The sequence below is a fragment of the Delphinus delphis genome, chromosome X (genome assembly GCF_949987515.2).
Source record: "Delphinus delphis chromosome X, mDelDel1.2, whole genome shotgun sequence".
Taxonomy (NCBI): Eukaryota; Metazoa; Chordata; class Mammalia; order Artiodactyla; family Delphinidae; genus Delphinus; species Delphinus delphis.
The window spans coordinates 105,802,511-105,825,534 of NC_082704.1; the positions used below are offsets into that span (position 1 = coordinate 105,802,511).

Sequence of the window (23,024 nt, forward strand, 5' to 3'; positions counted from 1 at the left end):
ATAAATGTTAGGATTGATGTTTAGGTGGGAAACCAAGCCTTTTCATAAAACCGTACCTCAGTATTGCTGCTGAAGAGAGAATTTGGTTCTCTGAACCAAGAGCCTATTCTAACTTACTCTGATGAGTCCAACAGTCATCTTACTACCTAATCACTTCAATTTTTTTTTTAACCTCTAAACCAAAATCCAATCAAAAGAAAAACTATGGAATAAAAACTTGGTATTCGGGCTTCCCTGGTGGTGCAGTGGTTGAGAGTCCACCTGCCAATGCAGGGCACACTGGTTCATGCCCCGGTCCGGGAAGATCCCACATGCCGCGGAGCGGCTGGGCCCGTGAGCCATGGCCGCTGAGGCTGCGCGTCCAGAGCCTGTGCTCCGCAACGGGAGAGGCCACACCAGTGAGAGGCCCATGTACCACAAAACAAACAAACAAACAAAAAAACTTGGTATTCGACATCCTTAGGGTTCCGGTGTGGGCGGGTGGTATTGGAGAGTGAAGACACCATGGATGGGTAGTTCCTCCTAAAAGGATACCTAAGCTCACGATCATCTGTTATGTCCCAGACACTGTGGTGGGTAGTTTCGCTATATTTTATCATGAAATCAATGACAACAACCCCAGGACTTAAGTGTTTTATCTCCATTTTACAGATGTGAAACCGGAGCACCTAAAAGACTAACATGCAAGAAGCATTCTGCCAAGGCAGCAAGTGCTCTAGTAGATAAACACATTTAAAAGATCACTTTTAGGGCTTCCCTGGTGGCGCAGTGGTTGGGAGTCCACCTGCCGATGCAGGGGACGCGGGCTCGTGCCCCGGTCCGGGAAGATCCCACATGCTGCGCTCGGAGCGGCTGGGCCCGTGAGCCATGGCCACTGAGCCTGCGCGTCGGAGCCTGCGCGTCCGGAGCCTGTGCTCCGCAACGGATAAGGCCACAACAGTGGGAGGCCTGCGTACAGGAAAAAAGATCACTTTTAGACCTCCCACTCTTACCTTCCTCCTCAAGAACCCTCCTTCTGAGGTTAAAATTTCATCTTAATTTTATTATATAGCCTATAAAAGATTTGAAAGAATTGGTTATAATCTAATCTCCTTTAATTCTTGAAACTTTCCTAGACGGGTTCAAAGGCTTAATGAAATTAGTCTTATTCTGTAGACAGGGATTAATGCAACAGAGACATTCAAGTGCCTAAGTTACAGTGATCTCCAGCATGGTGTCAGAGATATAATTAATGAAAAATATTTGCCAAATTGCACTGAATTGGTCTAAGACCCCTAGTTAATTAAGAACTAGTTAAGCAAGAACTGACTTCTTAACCAATTCAGGGGGAAAAGGAATGACTATTACAATCCCACCCTCTGCCTGCCTTTACCCCAAAATCCCCTGATGGGACAACAGGAAGGTCTTGAATGAAGCCAGTCCAGAGTTAGTCTTGCTAGCCCAGTGGATGCCACCAACAGAGATACTCTGTGTGGATAACACCAATGGCCAGTAGTTACTGACAGGCATGCTTTGTGCTGGATGCCTGGTGCGCATGACCTCTAATTCTCACAACCACTCTGTAGGTCAGGTAGTATTACTGCCTTTGCACAAATAAGGAAACTAAGGCCAAAGTGAAGTCAGTAACTTGCTGAGAAGCAGGAATGGCATCCAAGTTGAAGGCTGGCTGACTCTAAGCTACAGGTGCTATTTCCATACACCATGTTGCTTCTCTAGGATCCCTATGAAAGGACAGCCATGTTCTCTCTCTCCCTCTTTCCTCTCTCCTCCTCTCTCTCCACTGACCAACTCCATTATCCCACCAAGTAATCAGAGATCTGTTCCAAGGGCAAAAGCTATCAGACAATTTTTATCTAGGCCTCAAGCAGATAAACAGTAAATATGAATCACAAGGCCAATGTGAAGCTCCAACTGCTTCTAAGACTTGCAAGATGTAGACTTTTTAACACAATCTTGTTGTGGGGAGAGGGAAGGACTACAACATCTTTACCTTATTTGAGCACTTTATTCTTAGTATAAATCTGACATCCTGATTGGACGTTAAGTTGAGAGCTTAATTCACTAATTTTAGTGTTGATTTCTAAATAAATTTCAGAATGCGTACAGTAAAGACAATAATTTTAGATGGATTAACACAAACCTTTTTGAATTTTACCAGAACAAGCTAGACATCTTCTCTAAAATAGTCTTAGTTCAATAAATAAGACTTCTCTCACATTTCAGAAATATTCCCATGTGGATATGTATTTTTTAAATTCTAAAATTTTATTGTGGTTTATCAAATGGTTTAAGGATGAAAACTGATAGAGTGCATATATTAAAAAAATGGTAAGACACATACACATGCAACAATCAGCCCACAGAACAAAGGAATAAACAAATATTTAACCATGTCTCCTATACTAATAGCCCCTAGAATCAATAAACAAGTCATTAGATTGTACTAATCCTCAGAGTTTATGCATTAAACATATAGAGATTTGGATTTATTTATCATTCATTCCCCGAACAACTTTTTATTGGATGTCTACACTATGACAAAAGTTGTGCTTAATTAGGAGCTAACATCAGATCAACTGGTCAAAACACCTAAACTAGAAGGCCAGGGCCACCACACACTGCATCCGCGGGGTGCTGCTGACACTGTAGCTGTACAGTAGACAGCGGCAGGCAGCAACCATGTATACAGACCCTCAGCTTGTCTAATGTGCTCTGCTTCTAGTGATGGTTTTACCATCTGCCCAGCTGCACAAGCCAGTAGCCTGAGAGGGAGCTTCAAACCCTCCCTCTTCCTCAACCCTAAATTTAATCCAAATCCTACTTTCTAAGTATGTCATGAAGCAGTTTCCGTCAAACTCTACTGATAGAACCTTATTTCAAACCATCATCATCTGTTCCTCAGCTGGACTACTACAACCTCCTCCCATAGCGTGCCTTTTTGGTTTCTGATTTTACTCTTACCTTGTCTGCTCTCGACAGCGCCGTTAAGGTTACTTTTCTGAACTGTAAATCTAATCATGTTACTATTAATCTGCTTACAACCCTCTAACAACTCCCCACATCAAAAAGGCAGAGCAGGTTTCTTAGTATATTCAAGAGCCTTTATGACTGTGCCTTTCCCCATTTTGCCACTCACTTCTCATCATTTTCTCCATTCACCTCATCAGAGACATTATTTGCACCCCAAAGAAGAAGTCTCTGAACACTCACAGATCTTTCCCAGCTCCCTCCAAATAAACATGCTCTCCTCTCTGCCATTCCTCCCTCCTCGGCTGCCCACTAAACATTTCATTCCCCCTTCAAATTAAGTTCACCCCACATTATTTTTTAAAGATGTGATAATGGTATTACTGTTTATTTTTTTTTAAATCGTTATCTTTCAGAACTATATACTGAAATACTTATGAATGAAATGACGTGCAGAATTTGCTTCAAAACAATGTAAGAGGGAAGGAAATGCACAGGAGTAGAGATGAAATAAATTCAGTTATGTCTTCAACCAAGCTTCCACAGAACTTTGGCTTGTAACACTTTCATAGCATTTAGCTCACCCAAGTGTACCCCAAATTTCCCAACATCTTTTCCCTTAGTGCTTCCAAAATGCTTTGTACATCCAGTTATATATGTTTTCACACTAAACTGTAATTATCTGCTTCTGTCTGTCTTCTCTCCAGGACTGTGAACTTTTAAAGTCAGAGACTTTCACTGTTTATCTCTAACGGCTAGCACAGTTCCTAGCTTATCGTGGCTTATCAATAAATGTTTGTGAATAAAGATAAAAGAAAAAGTAAACATGGGCAAGAGTATAAAAATAATAGTTTATACACAATTCCTTTTTCTCATGTAAACATAAATTTGAAAAAAATAACATTTCTGAGGTAGAAAAACACTGGAAAAGGGTTTGGAGGCTGCCTGAGTAGATTCTGCTATGATGGGTTAAATAAGAAAATGTTTACGCCCCCTCTAAATTATTTCCTAACGTCCTTGAAATTGGGTATGCAGTAATACTGCAAATTTTAGTAAATCACTGGAACTCTATTTGCCTCTTCTGTCCACCAATAAGCACTATTTATCCCAAACTCTACTGCTCTGTAGTATTAACTTTGTACACACACACACACATGAAGAAGGGCAATATGAGAGTGGGGACTAGACATTTTGGAATAAAACACACTTGATTTCAAATGTTCACCCTAATGCTAGCTGGATGTGTAACTTTGGACAAGTTACTTAAATAGAGCCTCAGTTCCCCAATCTGTAAAACAGTGGTAACACCAACGTTATAAGGTTGCTATAATTAACAAATTATATAGTAAGTCCTGGCACAAAGATATTATTTATTGAAGGTTTACTATTACCTATTTTTATTGTTACCAACTTGTTACAAATCTCCAGCTAAATAATTCTTGGGATAAAAAAGCTTAAGTTTTAAAATTCTTTTAAAACTGTCCATATTGACTTGATAATAATCAAACCATAAACACAATCCTAAACATTTTTCCCCAAAAAGAGAACTTTATTAAAAACAAACCTCACCAAACAAACTTAATTATATCTTCTGATGGAAATGCCCACTGACTCAAGGGCCATTAGAAGATGGGTCTGATGAGTCTGAGAGCATTTTGCACACATTAGTACCTGAACTCTTTCTTGAAATATTAATTCAAATGGACTTAAATTTTATATATATATATATATATATATATATATATACACATATATATACATATATATATATATACATATGCTACTACACCAAAATAGTTCAATAAGCATTAGTTAAGAACTAACCAATCTAATGATATATCAACATTCAGCTTTTATAAAAGCAGTTGCATACTGCAGAACATGGTGTTTTGAATACAATCTTATCTAAGTGAAAAGGTCTTTGACCTTAGAATATAAAAACAACTAAATGGAGAGAACACAGCTATGTTATTACCCCACACTCACTGTCATCAAAAAGTTTTATTAAAGTTATGGTCTGCACCAAGTAAAATTTCCAAGTTTACAATAAACATGTTAAAAATGTTGATAAACTTTCACTTAACCCAACTAGTTTAAAGGTTCCAAGATTAAATTATTTGCTATAATTTTTGTTAATGTTTGTCTTCTTTAAAACTGCTTAAAATAACTGAAAGCACATATTTTATTAAAATGTGTATTAGAAATGAAGCACCATAAAGGTTTACATTAGAGCAGAGACTCTCTGCCAAGTGATCGGGCTTTGGCAGGAGAAGCCCCATACTCCAGAGGCATATTAGTTGTTTTCTTTGGTGTTACTATCAACAGTAAGCACACATACCCAAGTATGCTGGTTTTCCGTAAGTACACACTATGTTGCCATAACTTGTTAATTTTGCTAAACCTTTAAAAACTCACTTATGGATTTTTGCCTGGCCTTTAAAATTCAGACTTTAATATTCAGGGTAGTAAATTTTACAAATTCACTACCCATTTCTGATAACATGAAAACAGTATAAGGATAGACATATAGATCAATGGAATAGAATTAAGAGTACAGCAATTCGGGCTTCCCTGGTGGCGCAGTGGTTGAGAGTCCGCCTGCCGATGCAGGGGACACGGGTTCATGCCCCGGTCCGGGAAGATCCCACATGCCGCGGAACGGCTAGGCCCGTGAGCCATGGCCGCTGATCAGCGTTTTTTAGCAATAAAATATTTTTAATTAAGATATGTACATTTTTTTAAGACCTAAAGCACATGTAACAAACTACACTATAGTGTTAACATAACTGGGAAACCAAAAAAATTCATGTGACTCACTTTAGTGCGATATTTGCTTTACTATAGTGGTTTGGAATCAAACCCGCAATATCTCCAAGGTATGCCTGTTTAGATAAACTGGATTTCATCAAAACTTAAAACTTGTACATCAAAGGACGCTATCAAAAAAGTGAAGACAACCAACAGAACAGGAGAAAATATTTGCAAATCACATATAAGGGATTTGAATCTAGAATACATTAAAAATTCTTTCAACTCAGTAAAAAAAGACAAATAACCCAATTTAAAAATGGGCAAAATGGGCGTCCCTGGTGGCACAGTGGTTAAGAATCCACCTGCCAATGCAGGGGACACGGGTTCGAGCCCTGGTCGGGGAAGATCCCACATGCCGCGGAGCAACTAAGCCCGTGCACCACAACTACTGAGCCTGCGTGCCTGGAGCCTGTGCTCTGCAACAAGAGAAGCCACCGCAAGGAGAAGCCCGCACACCGCAACGAAGAGTAGCCCTCACTCATCGCAACTAGAGAAAGCCCGCGCACAGCAACGAAGACCCAACAAAGCCAAATAAATAAATAAATTTATTTTTTTTTAAAAAAAGGCAAAAGATCTGAACAGACATTTCTCCAAAGAATACATACAAACGGCCAATAAGCACGTGAAAAGACGCTCAACATCATTAACCATCAGGGGAATGTATATCAAAACCACAAGAGGATACCACACTTCATATCCACTAGGATGGCTATCACCAAAAAGCATTAACAAGTACTGGAGAGGATGTGGAGAAAATGGAATCTTCATTCACTGCTAGTGGGAATGTAAAATGGTGCAGCTGCTTTAGAAAACAGTCTGGCAGTTCCTCAAAAGGTTAAACATAGAATTACCACATGACCCAGCAATTCCACTCCCACATATATACTCAAAAGAGATGAAAACATATATCCAACAAAAACTTGTACACAAATGTTGACTGAAGTCCTAACTTGTACACAAATGTTGATTGAAGTCCTAACAGCCAAGAAGTGGAAACAACCCAAAAGTTTATTAACTGATGAACAGACTAAAATGTATACCCATACAATGGAAATATTATTCAGTAATAAAAAGGAATGAAGTACTGATACATGCTACAACATAGACGAATGTTGAAAACATTATGCTAGATGAAAGAAGCCAGACACAAAGGACCACATATTATAGGATATCACTGATATGAAATGTCCAGAGTGGGCAAATACAGAAAGTAGATTAGGGCTTGCTCAGAGTTGGAGAGGATGGAGAGGGATAATATGAGTGATAGTTAAAGGATATGGGGTTTCTCCTTGGGGAGATGAAAAAATTTCTAAAATTGATCGTGAGGATGATTGCACAAGTTTATGAATATACCAAAAACCACTGAATTGCACACTTTAAACGGGTGAACAGTATGGTATGTGTATGAAAAGCTATTACCAAAAAAAAAAGTTTATTTCAAAACTTAAATTGAATCTAGGATTAGAAAGGAACACCTAACTTCCATTCATTTCCTACCTAACTGTCCTAATTAAAAGACATGAGAGATGTCAACAAGACCTAGAGTGACATTTCCTTGATCATATTAATATCAGAGGCACCCGAAGAATATTTTGTTTCCTGCAGCTGTTATAAGGCAGTGCCTGACTCATCATCACCAGATCTTCTCCAACTTTCCCTATTGTACAAACTGATGTTTCACAAAATAGCATCTTGACTATGCAGCTGCAGAGTGAAACTGTAGGAGGGTGAAGACCACTGCAAAGAAATTAGGGATGCCTGGCAGCTGTCTCAGATTCATGGAGAACTAAGAAACAATTTGAGTAACAAGTGGACGATTCAAACACCCCACCTTTCAGAGAGCCAGAAAACTCCTAAGTACCATAAAGCAGTGCCACCATATCTAGCCCGACCAGAACCAAGTAACAGCCACAGCTACTGGTAGGGAAGAAATGTGCCATTAATACCTTGGATGAGGCATGATGTCCACAGACTTTCAGCTATAGCATTCATTTATTCAACAAATATTTCACATCTAATATGCCAAAGGATTTGATGGGGAATATACACAAGTAGCTAAGATGCAATAGACAGTTCCTGTCCTCAAGAAACATACAATCAATTTAGAAGCGATCACAACATCTAGAGAGCAAAGACTAGATGAAGAGGTCATCCTGACCTCAAAGGCAGCTATACTGTGACAAAGAATGTTTGTGCCAATGTACACTACCCATGACACTACTACTTGCTACTTTATCATCTTTTTTTTTTTTTTTTTTTTGCGGTACGTGGGCCTCTCACTGTTGTGGCCTCTCCCGTTGTGGAGCACAGGCTCCGGACGCGCAGGCTCAGCGGCCATGGCTCACGGGCCCAGCCGCTCCGTGGCATGTGGGATCTTCCCAGACCGGGGCACGAACCCGTGCCCCCTGCATCGGCAGGCGGACTCTCAACCACTGCGCCACCAGGGAAGCCCTAAAATACATATTTTACGTACATATATAAAATATACTAAAATACAGTACAAGAGCAGTTTGTGTCTATCTGTATTTACTTTTTCAGGCACATTAAAATCTATATCAATTAGCACAAACCCAGGGCCTAAAAAAAAAGATGACTTAAATAAAATTTTTAATAAAAATTTTGTAAGTCTGAGCTCTAATACAAGAATCCACTACACTATGTCAACCATTACTAACGAAACGTCTGGTTTTTTGGATGACTTTCTTGGAGGGTTGACTTCCTAAAAGAGTAATAAAGGTAAAAGACAGTATGCAGCTGACGGTCGAACTAATGCCATGAACTTTACTCCTTAGCTAACAAGTTTAAGACAGAAAGGACAGAAAAGGGAAAGAGAAGTCAAGAACAGAGAGTGCTTTCTCAAGTATTTCACCAGATCCTCCTCCCCTCATAAAGCACAATGAACCCAATTCCCTCCTTTCTCCAGCCTTGCCCCCGGGTTGCCTAGTCGTGGGATAGAAAATCCAGTAGTTATATTTAAAAATAGCATTTTCATTTAAATAGTGCATCTTACATACAAACTTAGGTCTCCCAATCTCAGCTGGCCCCTGCAGTTCGTTCAGCCATCTGTAAATTCTTAGCTTCCTGCCCTGGCCCATCCCCATACGACATAGGCTTTTCAACCCTTTGCCACTACCCTTCAACTCCCACCCAACCTCTGCAAGTCCTTCTATATTAACAGGTGAATTTGCTACACAGAGAAAATAGCTCCCAACATTCAAACACTCCTTTTAAACTTACTGTCCCAGGCCCAGGCTCTCCAATTTTCCTGATCCTTAACTGCCTTCCTGTCTCAGAGAAGGGGACTCTTTCTCTCTAGGACTCACCTACCAGCCTTCCACCACTGCCCTGGACCCTACTCCGTTCCTCTGCTCTGGAACCTGCTCCAACTGTTAGCCCTTCTTATATCTTCAGTCTCTGTTCAACTGTTTGTGTCCTGCACCTGTAAACCTACATATATGCTCAACACACTTCCACCATCCAACCAACCATCAAAAGCTGTACTCTTGCTTCTTCTGTCCCTTCACTGACCAAAACGGCAATTTATACAAACTGCTTCACCTACTCCACCACTTCCACCAACTTCTCAATCCATTACAGCTTATCTCCTCTGTCTCTTCTCCACTGGCCCATGCTTTATTGAAACTATTCTAATTAAGATACCAATAACTTTTTATACAATTTTTAAGGTTACTTTCCATTTATAGTTATTACAAAATACTGGCTATATTCCCCATGTTGTACAATACATCCTTGAGCCTATATTACACCCAATAGTTATAATAATAAAAAATTTAAAAATTAAAAAAATAAAGTTGCCTTCCCACAAAAATAAAACAAAAAGGATAATTCAAAAAAAAAAGGTATCAATGACCTCCTAACTGCCTAACGAAAAAGCCCACTCCCTCCTCAGTAACTAACACTCTTAGAAATTCTGCTTATCTTTGACAGTGTTAAAAACATTCTAAAGATTTTTCTCCTCTTCCTCTTCCTAAAACCTCCTGACTTTCATAGGCTCTTCTCTGCCTACTTCTTAAATGCCCAAAGGATCCATACTTGACACTCTTATTTGACAAGCACTCTCTGGGGACCACCACCCATTTCCACATAGGGTACTACCTATATTCCGTTGTCCCAAATTTCTTCCTCTAGTCACAAACTCTCTCAAAATCACCAAATTCATATTTTCAACTGCCTACAGAAAACATCCACCAGATTGTCCCCAGCAAGCAACCTAAACTTTTAACAGGTCCTGAAACATTTTCTTTCCACCAAATCTATTCCTCCTCCCAGGTAACGGCATAACCAGGCACCCAATCTCCCATGGCAGAAACCTTAGTGTCCTCCTTGAATTCTTTCTCCCTCAGATCCTTACCTCTATTCTATCTATCACCAAATCGCATTCATTTTACTTCCTAATCTCTCTTAAACCCAGCTCCCCTGCTCTACTCCCATTACTATGAAGGTACTTAGGATCTTCTTTATCTCATGTAGGAACCATTCCAACTTCTCTCATGTAGGAACCATTCCAACTTCTACTACCAGGATTACCTTCCTAAAATAAATTCAAACTTGAAACAGGATATTACATTTTTCCTTGTCAGAGTGGCAAAAGTTAAAATGGAAAACAATACCCTATGTTGGTCAGAGTGTAGGGAAAGGGACGTTCTCATAAACTTGGTGGAAGGAATTATATTAGGCAAAATACCGAGGCAAATATAACCAGACTTATAAATATGTATACCCTCTGATCCAGCAATATTATTTCTAGAAATTTATTTTAAGTAAATAAACAGAAAGTGCACAAAGATACGAGTACATCCTAAAGTTCCCATTATTCCCAACAGAAGCCAAGACCTTTTTGACATACTATATACCATTTGCCTAGAATGGCTCCCTCCTATCCATGTCCTTCTTCATCCTGCAAAACTAGGAACTCATCCTTGAGTTCAAAGGTCAGCAACTCCATTCTATCTCCACAGCAATTTAGTCACACCTCTGCATCACAGTGTAACCTATCTTTCTCTCCCACTGTAGACTGTAAGCTCTCCAAGGACAATGGTTTGTGTAAGTTTTTTTTTATTTTTATTTTATTTTATTTTTTTTTGCGTTACGCGGGCCTCTCACTGTTGTGGCCTCTCCCATTGCGGAGCACAGGCTCCGGACGCGCAGGCTCAGCGGCCATGGCTCACGGGCCCAGCCGCTCGGCGGCATGTGGGACCTTTCCGGACCGGGGCACGAACCCATGTCCCCTGCATCGGCAGGCGGACTCTCAACCACTGCGCCACCAGGGAAGCCCTGTGTAATTTTTATTTAGCACATATCCATATTTGTACTATCTACAAAAATGTCTGACACATAGTAGGGGCACAGTAAACACGTGTTGAATGAAGGCATTTTCCTCCTCTTTACACGAAGAACTCTCTGATTTCCAAAATCTTAAGAACTTTTAAAAGGTATTTCCTGGGCTGCCCTGGTGGCGCAGTGGTTGAGGGTCCGCCTGCCGATGCACGGGACACGAGTTCGTGCCCCGGTCCGGGAGGATCCCACATGCCGCGGAGCGGCTGGGTCCGTGAGCCATGGCCGCTGAGCCTGCGCGTCCGGAGCCTTGTGCTCCGCAACAGGAGAGGCCACAACAGTGAGAGGCTCGCGTACCGCAAAAAAAAAAAAAAAGGTATTTCCTAAAATGCTGGTGGACTCCAATATTTTATATTAAATTCCTGTTTTATAACAGGTATTTAAGCAAAGCAAATGGTCTCGTGCATTTATATAAGCAAATAGCCTGTGAGTCTTTATTTGTCTGAAGTTTAGTTCCTAAAGGCATAATCAGAATTTCCATACTGGGTCAGAACTGTGGTCTATCCAACTGAGGGTTAGTATCCTCAGGATCTCTGAAAGTGGTACCAAGAAATACATTGTAAGAAGACATAGCTGTTCTCCCAGATGTTAGAGGTGTGTTCCAAAACACCTTACTTTTCTTCAATAACCTAGTATGAGTCCATCATACTTAAAATCATGTTTTGGAATATTTGTTTAAATACTATGCCAGAGCTCTTTTCCATGCTATCTGTTACATAAAGAGCATTTTACATAGTACATAGTATTACATAAGTAGTACTGTACATCCATATACAAGAATATACGTAGTTTGGGTATATATTTTTCTCTAAGTTGAACTCCTTTTAAGTTTCAAGAGGGTTCCTAATTCTAATGAAGGCTGGTAACAGCCTAATCACATCCTTCATGATTTCACAAAGTTCAGTTCTAGTCCTTTCAATCTCTGATCTCTAGACTGAAGAAATCTCATCTTTCTACTGTGTCCTTACAGAGAAATGATTCTACTCTGTACCATTCCACTTTTCTTAATTTTGAGTTATCTTACAGGCTCCAAACTGAAACAACAATGAAGGAAGGTCCATGAGATTTAATTTTATAGAAGTCAAGAAAATTTCACCCCTGATATAAGTTAGACAGCCTTCAAAAACACCTTTGACAACCACTGTACCCCAAGACTTACAAGAAATCATAAGGTAGTCCTCACAGTTGCTTTTGTCATCATCTTGCTGGTCCACAGGAATCCCATTGGCATCTATGACTGCTTCAGAGGCACAATCTGCTACCAATACTTCTTCTGACACTACGTCAGCTGTCAGAGGATCAGTGACGATCTCTGCCTCTACGACACTATCATGAACAATGTGTTCAACATGTCCAACATCAGACACATGTATGGATTCACTCGTCAAGACGTGTTCTGGCATAGACATTGAGGCTGAAGTAATATCAGAAGCTAAAACATCATCTGGGACTGTGCAATGTGCTAAAGAAACTTCTTCGGTTACATCTGAGTCCAGCACTTGCTCAGGAATGATGACCGTTTCAGATACATCTGCTTCTTCCATGATATCTGGACATTGAACATCTTCTATAACAACGTCCTCGATAACATCTTGGATTACAACTGAGTCTGGGTCATCAGGAACAAAGTTATGCACAGTTATGTCTGAATCCACAACATCTGAAACAAAAACAGTTTCTTGTACTTCCACAACAATTTGATCACCATCCATGTGTGTAGCATCAGCTCCTTAAAAAAAAAAATTAAAATCAAAAATTTCAGGTAGACATGCATGACTACCTCAATTAATATAAATGTTACTTAATTTCTACCAGGAAAACAAACTAGCTCCTCAGTTGTCTCAAACATTAAGATAGATTAAAGAAATAGAGATAATCTATTTTTGAATCATATCAGAAATAGAAATTCTTAATACAAGAACTTTTATACTCATCCCAAATCAATTAACAGGTAAGGAAATAAAAGAAAAACAAAGTAAATGAGGCAGTCACACACACAAAAATATATTCATGAAAGTAATATTCTAGGCTGACTAAAACTAAACCCATATGCATAGGTACTTAAGGGATGATTATAAAAATTAATAAGTAAAGCAACTTCAGGTGGCAAATATACCATTTTCCTTCATTATATGTTTTTCACTTCTCTCCCTTCTTGCTCCATCTCTCTTTCAACTCATATTTTTTTCTCCTGTCCATCTCTCCCATGTTTTCTTTTACTTCCCTTCATTTCCCCTTTCTCCTCCTTTGTTCTAGAACAATATCCCACCAATACCCTCCATTTATGATTATGGAAATTCAGAAACTATCCTCCAAATCTAGAATATAAAAAGAATCGGGCCATAAATAAAAAGAGGGCTAGAAGGCCACAGTTAAAGAGAAAGACAACTGGTTAAGGAGCCTCTGTAGACAGATAAAATGCATAAAAGTGCAGTTGCTCTGGAGCAATGGAAGGTGAGGTTAGTTGGAGTGGGGCCTGCCCCAACCTCACCAGGGTAGTCCGCCTCCATTCAGCTTCCTCCCATCCCCCCATATGCCAATCCCCCTGGCACTTCCTCAGAACATAAGAAACCCTACTCTAGTCCACTCTGCAGTTAACAAGTGAAGGTAGAGGGATGAATCAATTGAAGCCCAGTGAGATTAAATGACTTCACCAAGATCACACAGTTTGCACAGGTTATGGTGCTCAGTAAATACTACTCTGAATAAATGCCACAAATGAGAATCGAAATCAGATATCCTTGCCAAAAACATAATGCAAGATAAAATAAAACAAATCTGGTACCTTGGCTCCTGATCCAGAGAAAAGCAAACAATATTTTATAAAAGTCTTACCTAAAAAGCTATTCAGTCGATTAGTGCTTCTGGATGTGACTCAGACCAGGCTGAGTCCAAGCAGCTGCCTAACTCAATGACTCTGTGTCAATGGCCAGGCCCTCAGAGAGACACATGGCTTTTTTTTTTTTTAAACAAACACAAATAATCAACAAGGGCCAAAGAACCTTTAAAAATGTAAGAAATCTTAAAGCCAGTTAATATCCATTTTATTTACACCTAGAAATAATAGAGAGTGCTTGCTTTAATTCCCACAGAACTTCTACAAAATGCTTTATACTGTTTTCAATATTCTCAATATTAACACCAAGCAATAGATCACTGTAATCTCCATTTTGCAGACATGAAGATGAAAGTATTTAGTGGCAAGAGTACTGGTTAGAAAAATCTAAATCAGAGAGCAGGATTTGGACACTTATTAGTTTTGTGACCTTGGGCAAGTCATTTAACCTCTGAGTTTCGGTTTCCTCATCAGTGAAATGAGGACAGTAGTATCTGCCATGCATACCTCACAGGACTGCTGTGATGATCAAATGGGAATATATGGGAAGTGTTCTGAAAAACTGTAATGAAAGGTTTCATAATTATTAGGACACATGAAAATGGAGGCCCTGGCAGATTAAGTGACTTGCTCAAAGATAAACAAACACCATAAGTGTTAACAATCAGGGCTAAAATGCAACAGCCCTTCAATCTACCCCTTAGCCCAGGATCCAGGCTTGCTTGTGGCAACATTAAGCTAGTAAATGGTGTGCTTTTTTCTCCAAAGAGTTTAGCCTCTCTTTCAAGCACATTAATTATACTTCATGTTCTAAAGAAGAAAGAATCAAAACTTTGCATTTATCATTATCAAGCTGAAATTACCAAATGTGAGTCAAAAGACTATCCCAAATTGTTAAGAAAAATACATAAACCCCCAATAGACTTAGAGATTAAAGAAGAGTTAAAATTAAAAATCGTTAATATTTAATTTCCTGATAAAGTTAATTGCTATTTCTTTAGTATGCAATACAGTCATTTCAAGTCCAATGGAAAACTCATTGTTTTATTTATAAGGGTAGCTAATTAGTGTGATACAAAACCATTTTATATTACAAAACCTAGCATAATCACTTCATTATGTTATATAACTGGAACCATGAGTAATCCAAAATTGTGAATACTTTTTTCCCATTTTTAGAACTTCATAAATTTAATTCTCCTTGTACAGTTTGGGGAGTGAGGTAAGACTCCTTTTGCTAACTTGCGAGAGAGAGGATTTTAAAAGTAGGATGGGGTCAGAACATGGAGGGCCTTAGGTTTATACTTTACCTGCTGGGTAATGGTCTATGTGGAAGAAAGTAGAATGAAGAGATGTAAGCAAGGAATATTTTCGAAGGGAGAACTTTAACAGGACTGAAGTAAACACTAAGGTTTTGATAATGTTGCTGTTACTGACAAGAATATGAGTGTTGGTTATGAGGGAGCCAAATTTTAAGGAGGGGAATAATAATATACTCACTTTAACATCTGTAAGCTTGATAGGGTAACAAGATACCTAAGTGTAAATATCAATGACAGCGTCTAGCAATTTTTCCACTTGACAACCAACTCCAAATCTGGTAGGTGGGAAGTGGAACAACCCCAGTAGTTATACCTGTTGCATCAAAATATGAGTTTGGCTCTTGTGGTTGTAATTCAAGTCCATCTTCATCCATGGCCTTTAATTCTCATCAGTCACAGCTCCTAAATTAGGCGAAAAAGTAAACCAAGTATTACTTTTTTTAATATATGTATTAAAAAATGTCATCATACTATTTACATTTCTGAAACACCAAAAATTATGTGACAGATGAACATCTATCAAAAATGTGTCTATCTGAAATAAAAGGGAAAAGTTAAAATTAAATTGCCAAAAACATAATGATACATGGGCATCTATATGACAAGGAAAGGTGGATAAATCAAATAAGTCAGCTTTGCCTCGACTTTTTGAGATACTGCTTACATACATCATACATACATACGTACATACATACACACTGCAAACGTCTTGATGCATTCTGACACATGCATAAATCTGTGTAATCACTACTCTACCCAGATCAAGCCAGAGAACATTTCCAGCACCCCAGCACTCTGGTCTCCTCTCACTCTGTATACTCCTCACTCCCACAAGGGTAACCGGCTTTATTAAGGTTCAATTTATACTCCGTAGCTTATCGGGAGGAAATTCCTGCACAATTTTCATATTACTTCTCTGAATTTAATGTAGTTTGCTATTTTTCAACCAATACGTTAAACAACGGTTAAAGATTCGAAGTGCATAATTACAGTAAACACCCTTTGGGATTTCTGCCTAACTTACAATGACCTCTTAACTAATCCCCCAATCGGGCTTCCCTGGTGGCGCAGTGGTTAAGAATCTGCCTGCCAATGCAGGGGACACAGGTTCAAGTCCTGGTCCAGGAAGATCCCACATGCCGCAGACCAACTAAGCCCGTGTGCCACAACTACTGAGCCTACACTCTAGAGCCCGTGGGCCACAACTACTGGGGCCGCATGCCACAACTACTGAATCCCATGCACCTAGAGCCCGTGCTCCACAACAAGAGAAGCCACTACAATGAGAAGTCCACGCACAGCAACAAAGAGTAGCCCCCACTCGCCACAACTAGAGAAAGCCTGTACGCAGCAACGAAGCCCCGGTGCAGCCAAAAAAAAAAAAAATTTTTTTTAATAAATAAATAAGCCACACACACAAAAAAAAAATACAAAAAACTAATCCCCCAATCTAGAGAAGTAAATTCCTGCAGTGTATTTATACTCTCCTGGCCATAGTTGATTGTCATAAAACGGTAAAAATAAGTTCATCTTTGAGCACAATAAAATCAAAGTCCTATCCCCGAGAATCGAAACCATGAGCAAAGGTCACTCAGTCTATCTTTCTCTGTCTCTGTCTCTCCCCTCTCCTCTCCTGGCGGCTGGAACATACGAGGTGAGGAAGGCCATTTTCCAACTTCAGCTTAGACTAGTGAGATAAAGTTTACAAGTAAATAATAAAAAGAGGGCTTCCCTGGTGGCGCAGTGGTTGAGAGTCCGCCTGCCGATGCAGGGGACAGGGGTTCCTGCCCCGGTCCGGGAAGATCCCACATGCCGCGGAGCGGCTGGGCCCGTGAGCCATGGCTGCTGAGCCTGCGCGTCCGGAGCCTGTGCTCCGCAACGGGAGAGGCCACAACAGTGAGAGCCCCGCATACCGCAAAAAAAAATAAGAAGAAGAAGAAGAAGAAGAATCCAGTGAATGCCCTGAGAAATAGAGGAGAGGGAGCAGGGAAGGGAGGCTTACCAATAATAACTTTTTAGCTCCTGGTTCTAGACCTTTCTGAGGTCCAGCTACAGTCTACCTTGAGTTTTTTGCAAGCCACCCCAATGACCTTACTGATTCCTTTTCTACTTAAGCCAAAAACTTACAACAAAAAAACCCAATCAAATAATATACTACTTAGTACTAATCATTGCTTCAAAGAGCACACATCAGGGATCAGGGCTTACTCATGTTGCAAATATTACATAAACCTCCTCCCTCACTGGTTTCCTTATCTCTACTTTCTCACTTTCTAATTCAACCTAAATGGTTCTATTAGATGCATCTTTCTTTTACTTTTATCATTTTTTGCTGATGATATAAGTGCCGCATGCTGCTTACTAAAATTTCAAATAACAACAACAAGAATCATTTTTCTAAAGCATCAGCCAGGTGATATCAGGCCTCTGTTCAAAAAATGTTTAATGGCTCCCTGCTGCCTGCAAATAAAGTTGAAACTCCTGCCATCTTCTAAGTTCCAGCTGCAAACTATCTTTCTCTCATTATCTTCCCTAACTCTCCTTCAAGCACCTCGCCCGACCACCATATGAACACACTTCAACCAAACAAAAATGCCCCATGTCAAAAATGCCCCATGTCCACATAACACCCAAACTCTGTATTTGCCTCAGGGTTTCTTCTACCCAGAACACCTTTCCCCTATCATCTCTGCTTGGATCTTCCCCCAAGTCCCCTTCCCCCCACACACAAGAAGAAAAAGCTGAAAATAATCTCTCCCCCCTCTGAATTTCTATAGCACTTTATCTTTTTTCCCTGACTCTACTTGTTGGCTGTAAATTATGATTATTTATGTCTTATTTTCAGATGCCAAACTTGCATTTATATACATATATATACTCCTTAATGAAATATCCATGAGAAACTCATTTAATTAATGTTAATATAAAAAACAGATTTTCAGCTTGTCAACTCTGAGACATATTCTATTCATTTTCAGGAAAGAGCATGTTTGACGTTATTTACTCAAAGTGCTTCAAACAAAAGGACCAAAAAACAAAAAAAATTTCAACTATAAAAAATGGAAAATGTACATGCTCTGAATAAGCTGTCGCTGCTCTGTCCCCATCAAAATCACCTATAGCCGTAACTCTTTCTCCCCTTTTAAAAATGTAATTACAAAATGATAAACATAAGCTAATTTTCTAAGCATAATGGCACAGTATACATGAAATCAAGCCAATTTAGAAGGCAATAAATGGGGTTCCTTAAGGTATTTAAGGCTCCTCTCCCCAATTTCCCTACATAAACCCAAACCCATCAACTCTAAGAATTCTCCACCTGTACAATAACTCCTTTTCTCAGCTTTTCTACTAGAGTTTGATGGATAATCCCCTCGATTTTGAAATTCTCTCCTACCTCAGTTTAAGTGACATCCTATTCCTCTTCCCATCTTCCCAACTGCTGTTTACTCTGCTGCTCCTCTCCCACTACTGCAACCCTGCCCAGGGTGGGACACTCAGCCCTCTTCTCTTCTTTTTCTTTATTCCAGGGTTTCAACTAGCATTTACACAAAGATGATTCCCCAAATCCACATACTCAGGGTAGGACCTAGCACTTCCACCAGACTGTCTGCTGAACATCTTTTTTTTTTTTTTTTTTTGGCGGTGGGTGCTGCGTTGGGTCTTCGTTGCTGTGCACAGGCTTTCTCTAGTTGTGGCGAGTGGGGGCTACTCTTCATTGCGGTGCGCGGGCTTCTCATTGCAGTGGCTTCTCTTGTTGTGGAGCACGGTCTCTAGGCGCCCAGGCTTCAACAGTTGCAGCACATGGGCTCAGTAGCTGCTGCACGCGGGCCCTAGAGCACAGGGGCTTCAGTAGTTGCAGCGCCTGGGCTCAGCGCTGTGGCCCATGGGCTCAGTAGTTGTGGTTCGAGGGCTGTAGAGCGCAGGCTCAACAGTTGTAGCGCACGTGCTTAGTCGCTCCACGGCATACGGGATCTTTCCGTACCAGGGATCAAACCCATGTCCCCTGCATTGGCAGGCAGATTCTTAACCACTGTACAACCAGAGAAGTCCCATGCTGAACATTTTCATCAGGAAAAAACCTTGCTTTCTCCTGACATGACCACTAAGGCCTTTTCCTTCTTCCCTGCTTATATTCCATCAGGTTGTCAGACTGTCCCTCCCTTCTCCACAACTTCCCAGGAATCTGTCCCTTTTTACTCCCACTGTCACCATTCACTCTCAGCTTCATATTTCCTGATCCCCAGGGAACAAAAATAGCCTCTCAACTGGCCTTTCGCTTTCTGCCACTCCCACAACAAATGACCAGGAACCTACAACTAAGGGCTGGTGCCAAATGCCAGGGCATTGCTGCAATCTGTGGGCAGACTAATCCTCGGAAGTACTGCTTCGATCATGGCACTCCCCTGCTCAGAAAGCTTCAGCAGTTCCCCAAAATTCAGGGTGCTCTAAAATATTAACCCAAGCTACCATAACACACTTATTTCCCAACATTTCACATCATACCCATTTCCTAACAGATATTCTGGCCCAAATGGAGGGTGTCCACTCATCTTATTTTGACTCAGGTAAGCAATAGTTGTTCAACAAACAGTTTTGACTGGTTATTTTTCCTTCTATTTTGTCATTATAAAAACTCAAATCAGAAAAAAACATGTTTTGAACTTCTAAGCAGAGATGACTATACTTGCCAACTTTGTAATCCCTGTGGGGTTAGAAGTAAATCTCTCTCACAACCAGAATGAAACCAATGTTCTTAGGATAGCACCTACTCAGGAAAGTTCTCAGGACTGTCATAAAGTAAGGGTGGGGAGTGCAAGCTGATGATGTAATGCAAAGTGCCCCTACCTCTGCTGCAAGAACCAAGCCCAGAGAACAGTTGAATCTGAAGACAAATAAGCAGAACCATTCAGAGAACCAAGAACCTAACGCTGTGGGCGAACACATACTAATGTTCAGTCTGATTATCAAATGCCCCCAAAATACTTCTGGGACGTCACTCTCACCTTAAGCTCCGTAATATATTCCCTTCCCAGATGCAGGAGTCATGATCCTAAAAATGCTATGGAAGAATTCACAACAGAAAAACGTACCATTTTAAGGGAAATATCGGTTTGAGAGAAACTCAGAAAATTCACAATAATTGTCTTCAATTCTTCAAAATAAAGCAATAAAAATACCATGCCAAGTTAATAGCTACAGCAGTGGCATTTTATCTGTCTTAAATCTGGGATAATGAATATAATTTTTTTAACATCTTTATTGGAGTATAATTGCTTTACAATGGTGTGTTAGTTTCTGCTTTATAACAAAGTGAATCAGTTATACATATACGTATGTTCCCATATCTCTTCCCTCTTGCGTCTCCCTCCCTCCCACCCTCCCTATCCCACCCCTCTAGGTGGTCACAAACCACCTTGCTGATAATATATCTTTTGATGCCTAGACACTTTCACGATCTCCCTCTCGGGGAAGGTGGCTTATATTTTCACTTTGCTTTTTGTCATAAGCATACAAGAATCATTTGTCTGCTTTTGGTCTTCCCAAAACTCCATGCCTTTTAATTTTATGACTTGACTCTAGTTCCTCTCCTTAAGCCATGCTCAGAAAACCAAACTGTATCATACAGATTACATGGAATTGCTCAAGCTACAGGAAACAGAAACAAAAGCAGATCCACCTGTAACAGAATTTTTCTTAGAAGGAAACTGGAACTGGTGAAAATTTACACTTAAAGCCTGATTAATATCTTCCCTCTTAAGCTATGAATTTTTTCCCACATTGTTCAATGTGGGAAATGCAGCTATCATTGCTTCAGATATCTAATTTTCAAATCTGGAATGCTATTTCACTTCTCTTACCAATTCTGCCCTTCAATGTCTCACAGTCATCCACTCTTAAATTCATCATGTCCCCTTTATTTTCACTGCTACCACTCTAACAAGCTCTGGTGGTCTTACATCCAGAACCCAGTGGGAATCTTCCAATCAAAAGATTTGAGTCCTTCTTGAACTCAAGAAATTTTCTTCTGTTTCAATACTTGCTTCCATTTTCTCTGTTCATTCTTACTAGGATTTCCATTATAGGATGTAAGAACTCCTAAATCTAGCCTCCATATTGCTTTAACTTCTTCTCCTGTATTTTCTTTGTCTTTCTATTATATTCTCAGAATCCCTAAACTCTTCCTTCTAAGCTAATTTGATCTTCACTCCATCTACTGAATTTTTACTTAAAAGATCATGTTTTAATTCCAAAATAAGCTTAGTTTCTTTTTCACAGCAATCTTTTTTTCAGTGGATACTGTATCTTCTCAAATATCTCTGAGAATTTTAAAGTTTATTCTGTACCCTATATTAACCTGTCTCCTCTGCTGTTTCACTACTCAGTTTGTTGAATTTGGTGCCTCTCTTTCAGACTGATGGTTTTCCTCAAAAGCACAGTTCTTACAGGTTGTCCATTCATATTTGTAGATGAAGGTCTAGAGTTACATTCTGATAGCTGGGCTGTATTTCCTCAGCCCAAGTGAGAATCCCTGTTTGCCTAGCAATGAACCTAAGTTCTGACCAAAGGAGTCCTGTCTAGAATGCGGTCAAGGGAGACAAAGGAACCATGTAACTAACCAGGCTTTCCTTTATGGTGGATGAGTAGCCCATCTTGCAGGTACTGGAGGTCCGATATCCCTCAGGATACCACAAGCTACCTAAAGCACTGCCCTTAACTTTCTCCCCACAGTACCCACTTTGGAATTTCCTATAGATGAATTTGCAATTCAGAGAGCCAAATTTTTGGCATTAGCTCAGGAGGAAAACCACTAGAGACATCTATACTGATAAGTAAAAGGCTTGGCTTTCCATAACTTTAATAATCTGGCTGTGCCCATGGCTTGCTCTTTATCCTAGGATGTCCCCACTTTTGACACTGGGGAAAAGACAGAATGACAATTTTGGGATGGTCCTTCCAACTTTCCAAATAGGGCCACAGGTTCACTAAGTTCGCTAGGGCTTTGCCATTAACTGATTCCCAATTGCTTTATTCAACCAGAAATTCATCATATTCTGGTCTACAAGTGGCATACCTCTCAGATTTTCTTTTTTCTCTGAATTTTTATACTTCTTCCTCAATGTGATTTCAAAAGGAAGTAAAAATAAATGTGTGTCTTCTCTAGTCTATCTTGAATTTGAAGGCATTATGAATTTGTATGTGTCAAAACAGCATGGAAATATGTAAAAGCAAAAAAACTATGATAGAAACTGAAAAAAAATCAATAGTAGTGAAAAGTTACAACTCTTATCAACACCTGACAGATCAAACATTCAAAAAATAAGGAAAGATATATATAATTAATAAGATTAAGTTAATAGCTTTAATTAAAATTCTACTCCCTAATACAGTATTTTATTTTCAAAAAACCTTGCCCACCCTCTGTGCCAAGAAGAGGAAGAGAAAATGCTTCCTGTTGTAAATGTCAGAGCCCCGTCCTTCCTTGCCCTGTCCTACTTGGAACTTTTGTACACTTTGCTCAAAAATTCAATGCCAAGTTTTTGTTACAAATTAGTTTTTTCCATAAAACCATTTGAGCCAATCAGTAATTTCAAGGTTTTGTTTGTTTAAAGTCTAAGAGTTCGAACTTCCAAAATCTATTACAATTTGGTCCTAAAACTAACACAACATTGCAAATTAACTATACTTCAAATTTTATAAAAAATTTTTTAAAGAGCTTTTAAATAGGAAAT

General features: G+C 39.7%; 1 protein-coding gene across 5 annotated transcripts in view; it reads right to left on the reverse strand.

Moving 5' to 3' along the window:
* The window catches only part of ZFX (zinc finger protein X-linked), a 65,225-nt gene that overhangs the window by 13,848 nt on the left and 28,353 nt on the right, over positions 1–23,024 (reverse strand). For 4 of the 5 annotated variants that reach the window (XM_060002178.1, XM_060002179.1, XM_060002177.2 and 1 more), the window contains exons 2-3: positions 15,605–15,693; positions 12,293–12,862 (exon numbers count right to left, since the gene is read on the reverse strand). In XM_060002178.1, coding sequence (XP_059858161.1) covers positions 12,293–12,862; positions 15,605–15,665 — 631 coding nt within the window. In that variant the 5' untranslated portion in view covers positions 15,666–15,693. Of the gene's footprint in view, positions 1–12,292; positions 12,863–14,476; positions 14,521–15,604; positions 15,694–23,024 lie in introns of those variants that run through there. The other variant, XM_069540354.1, reaches the window with a different exon arrangement.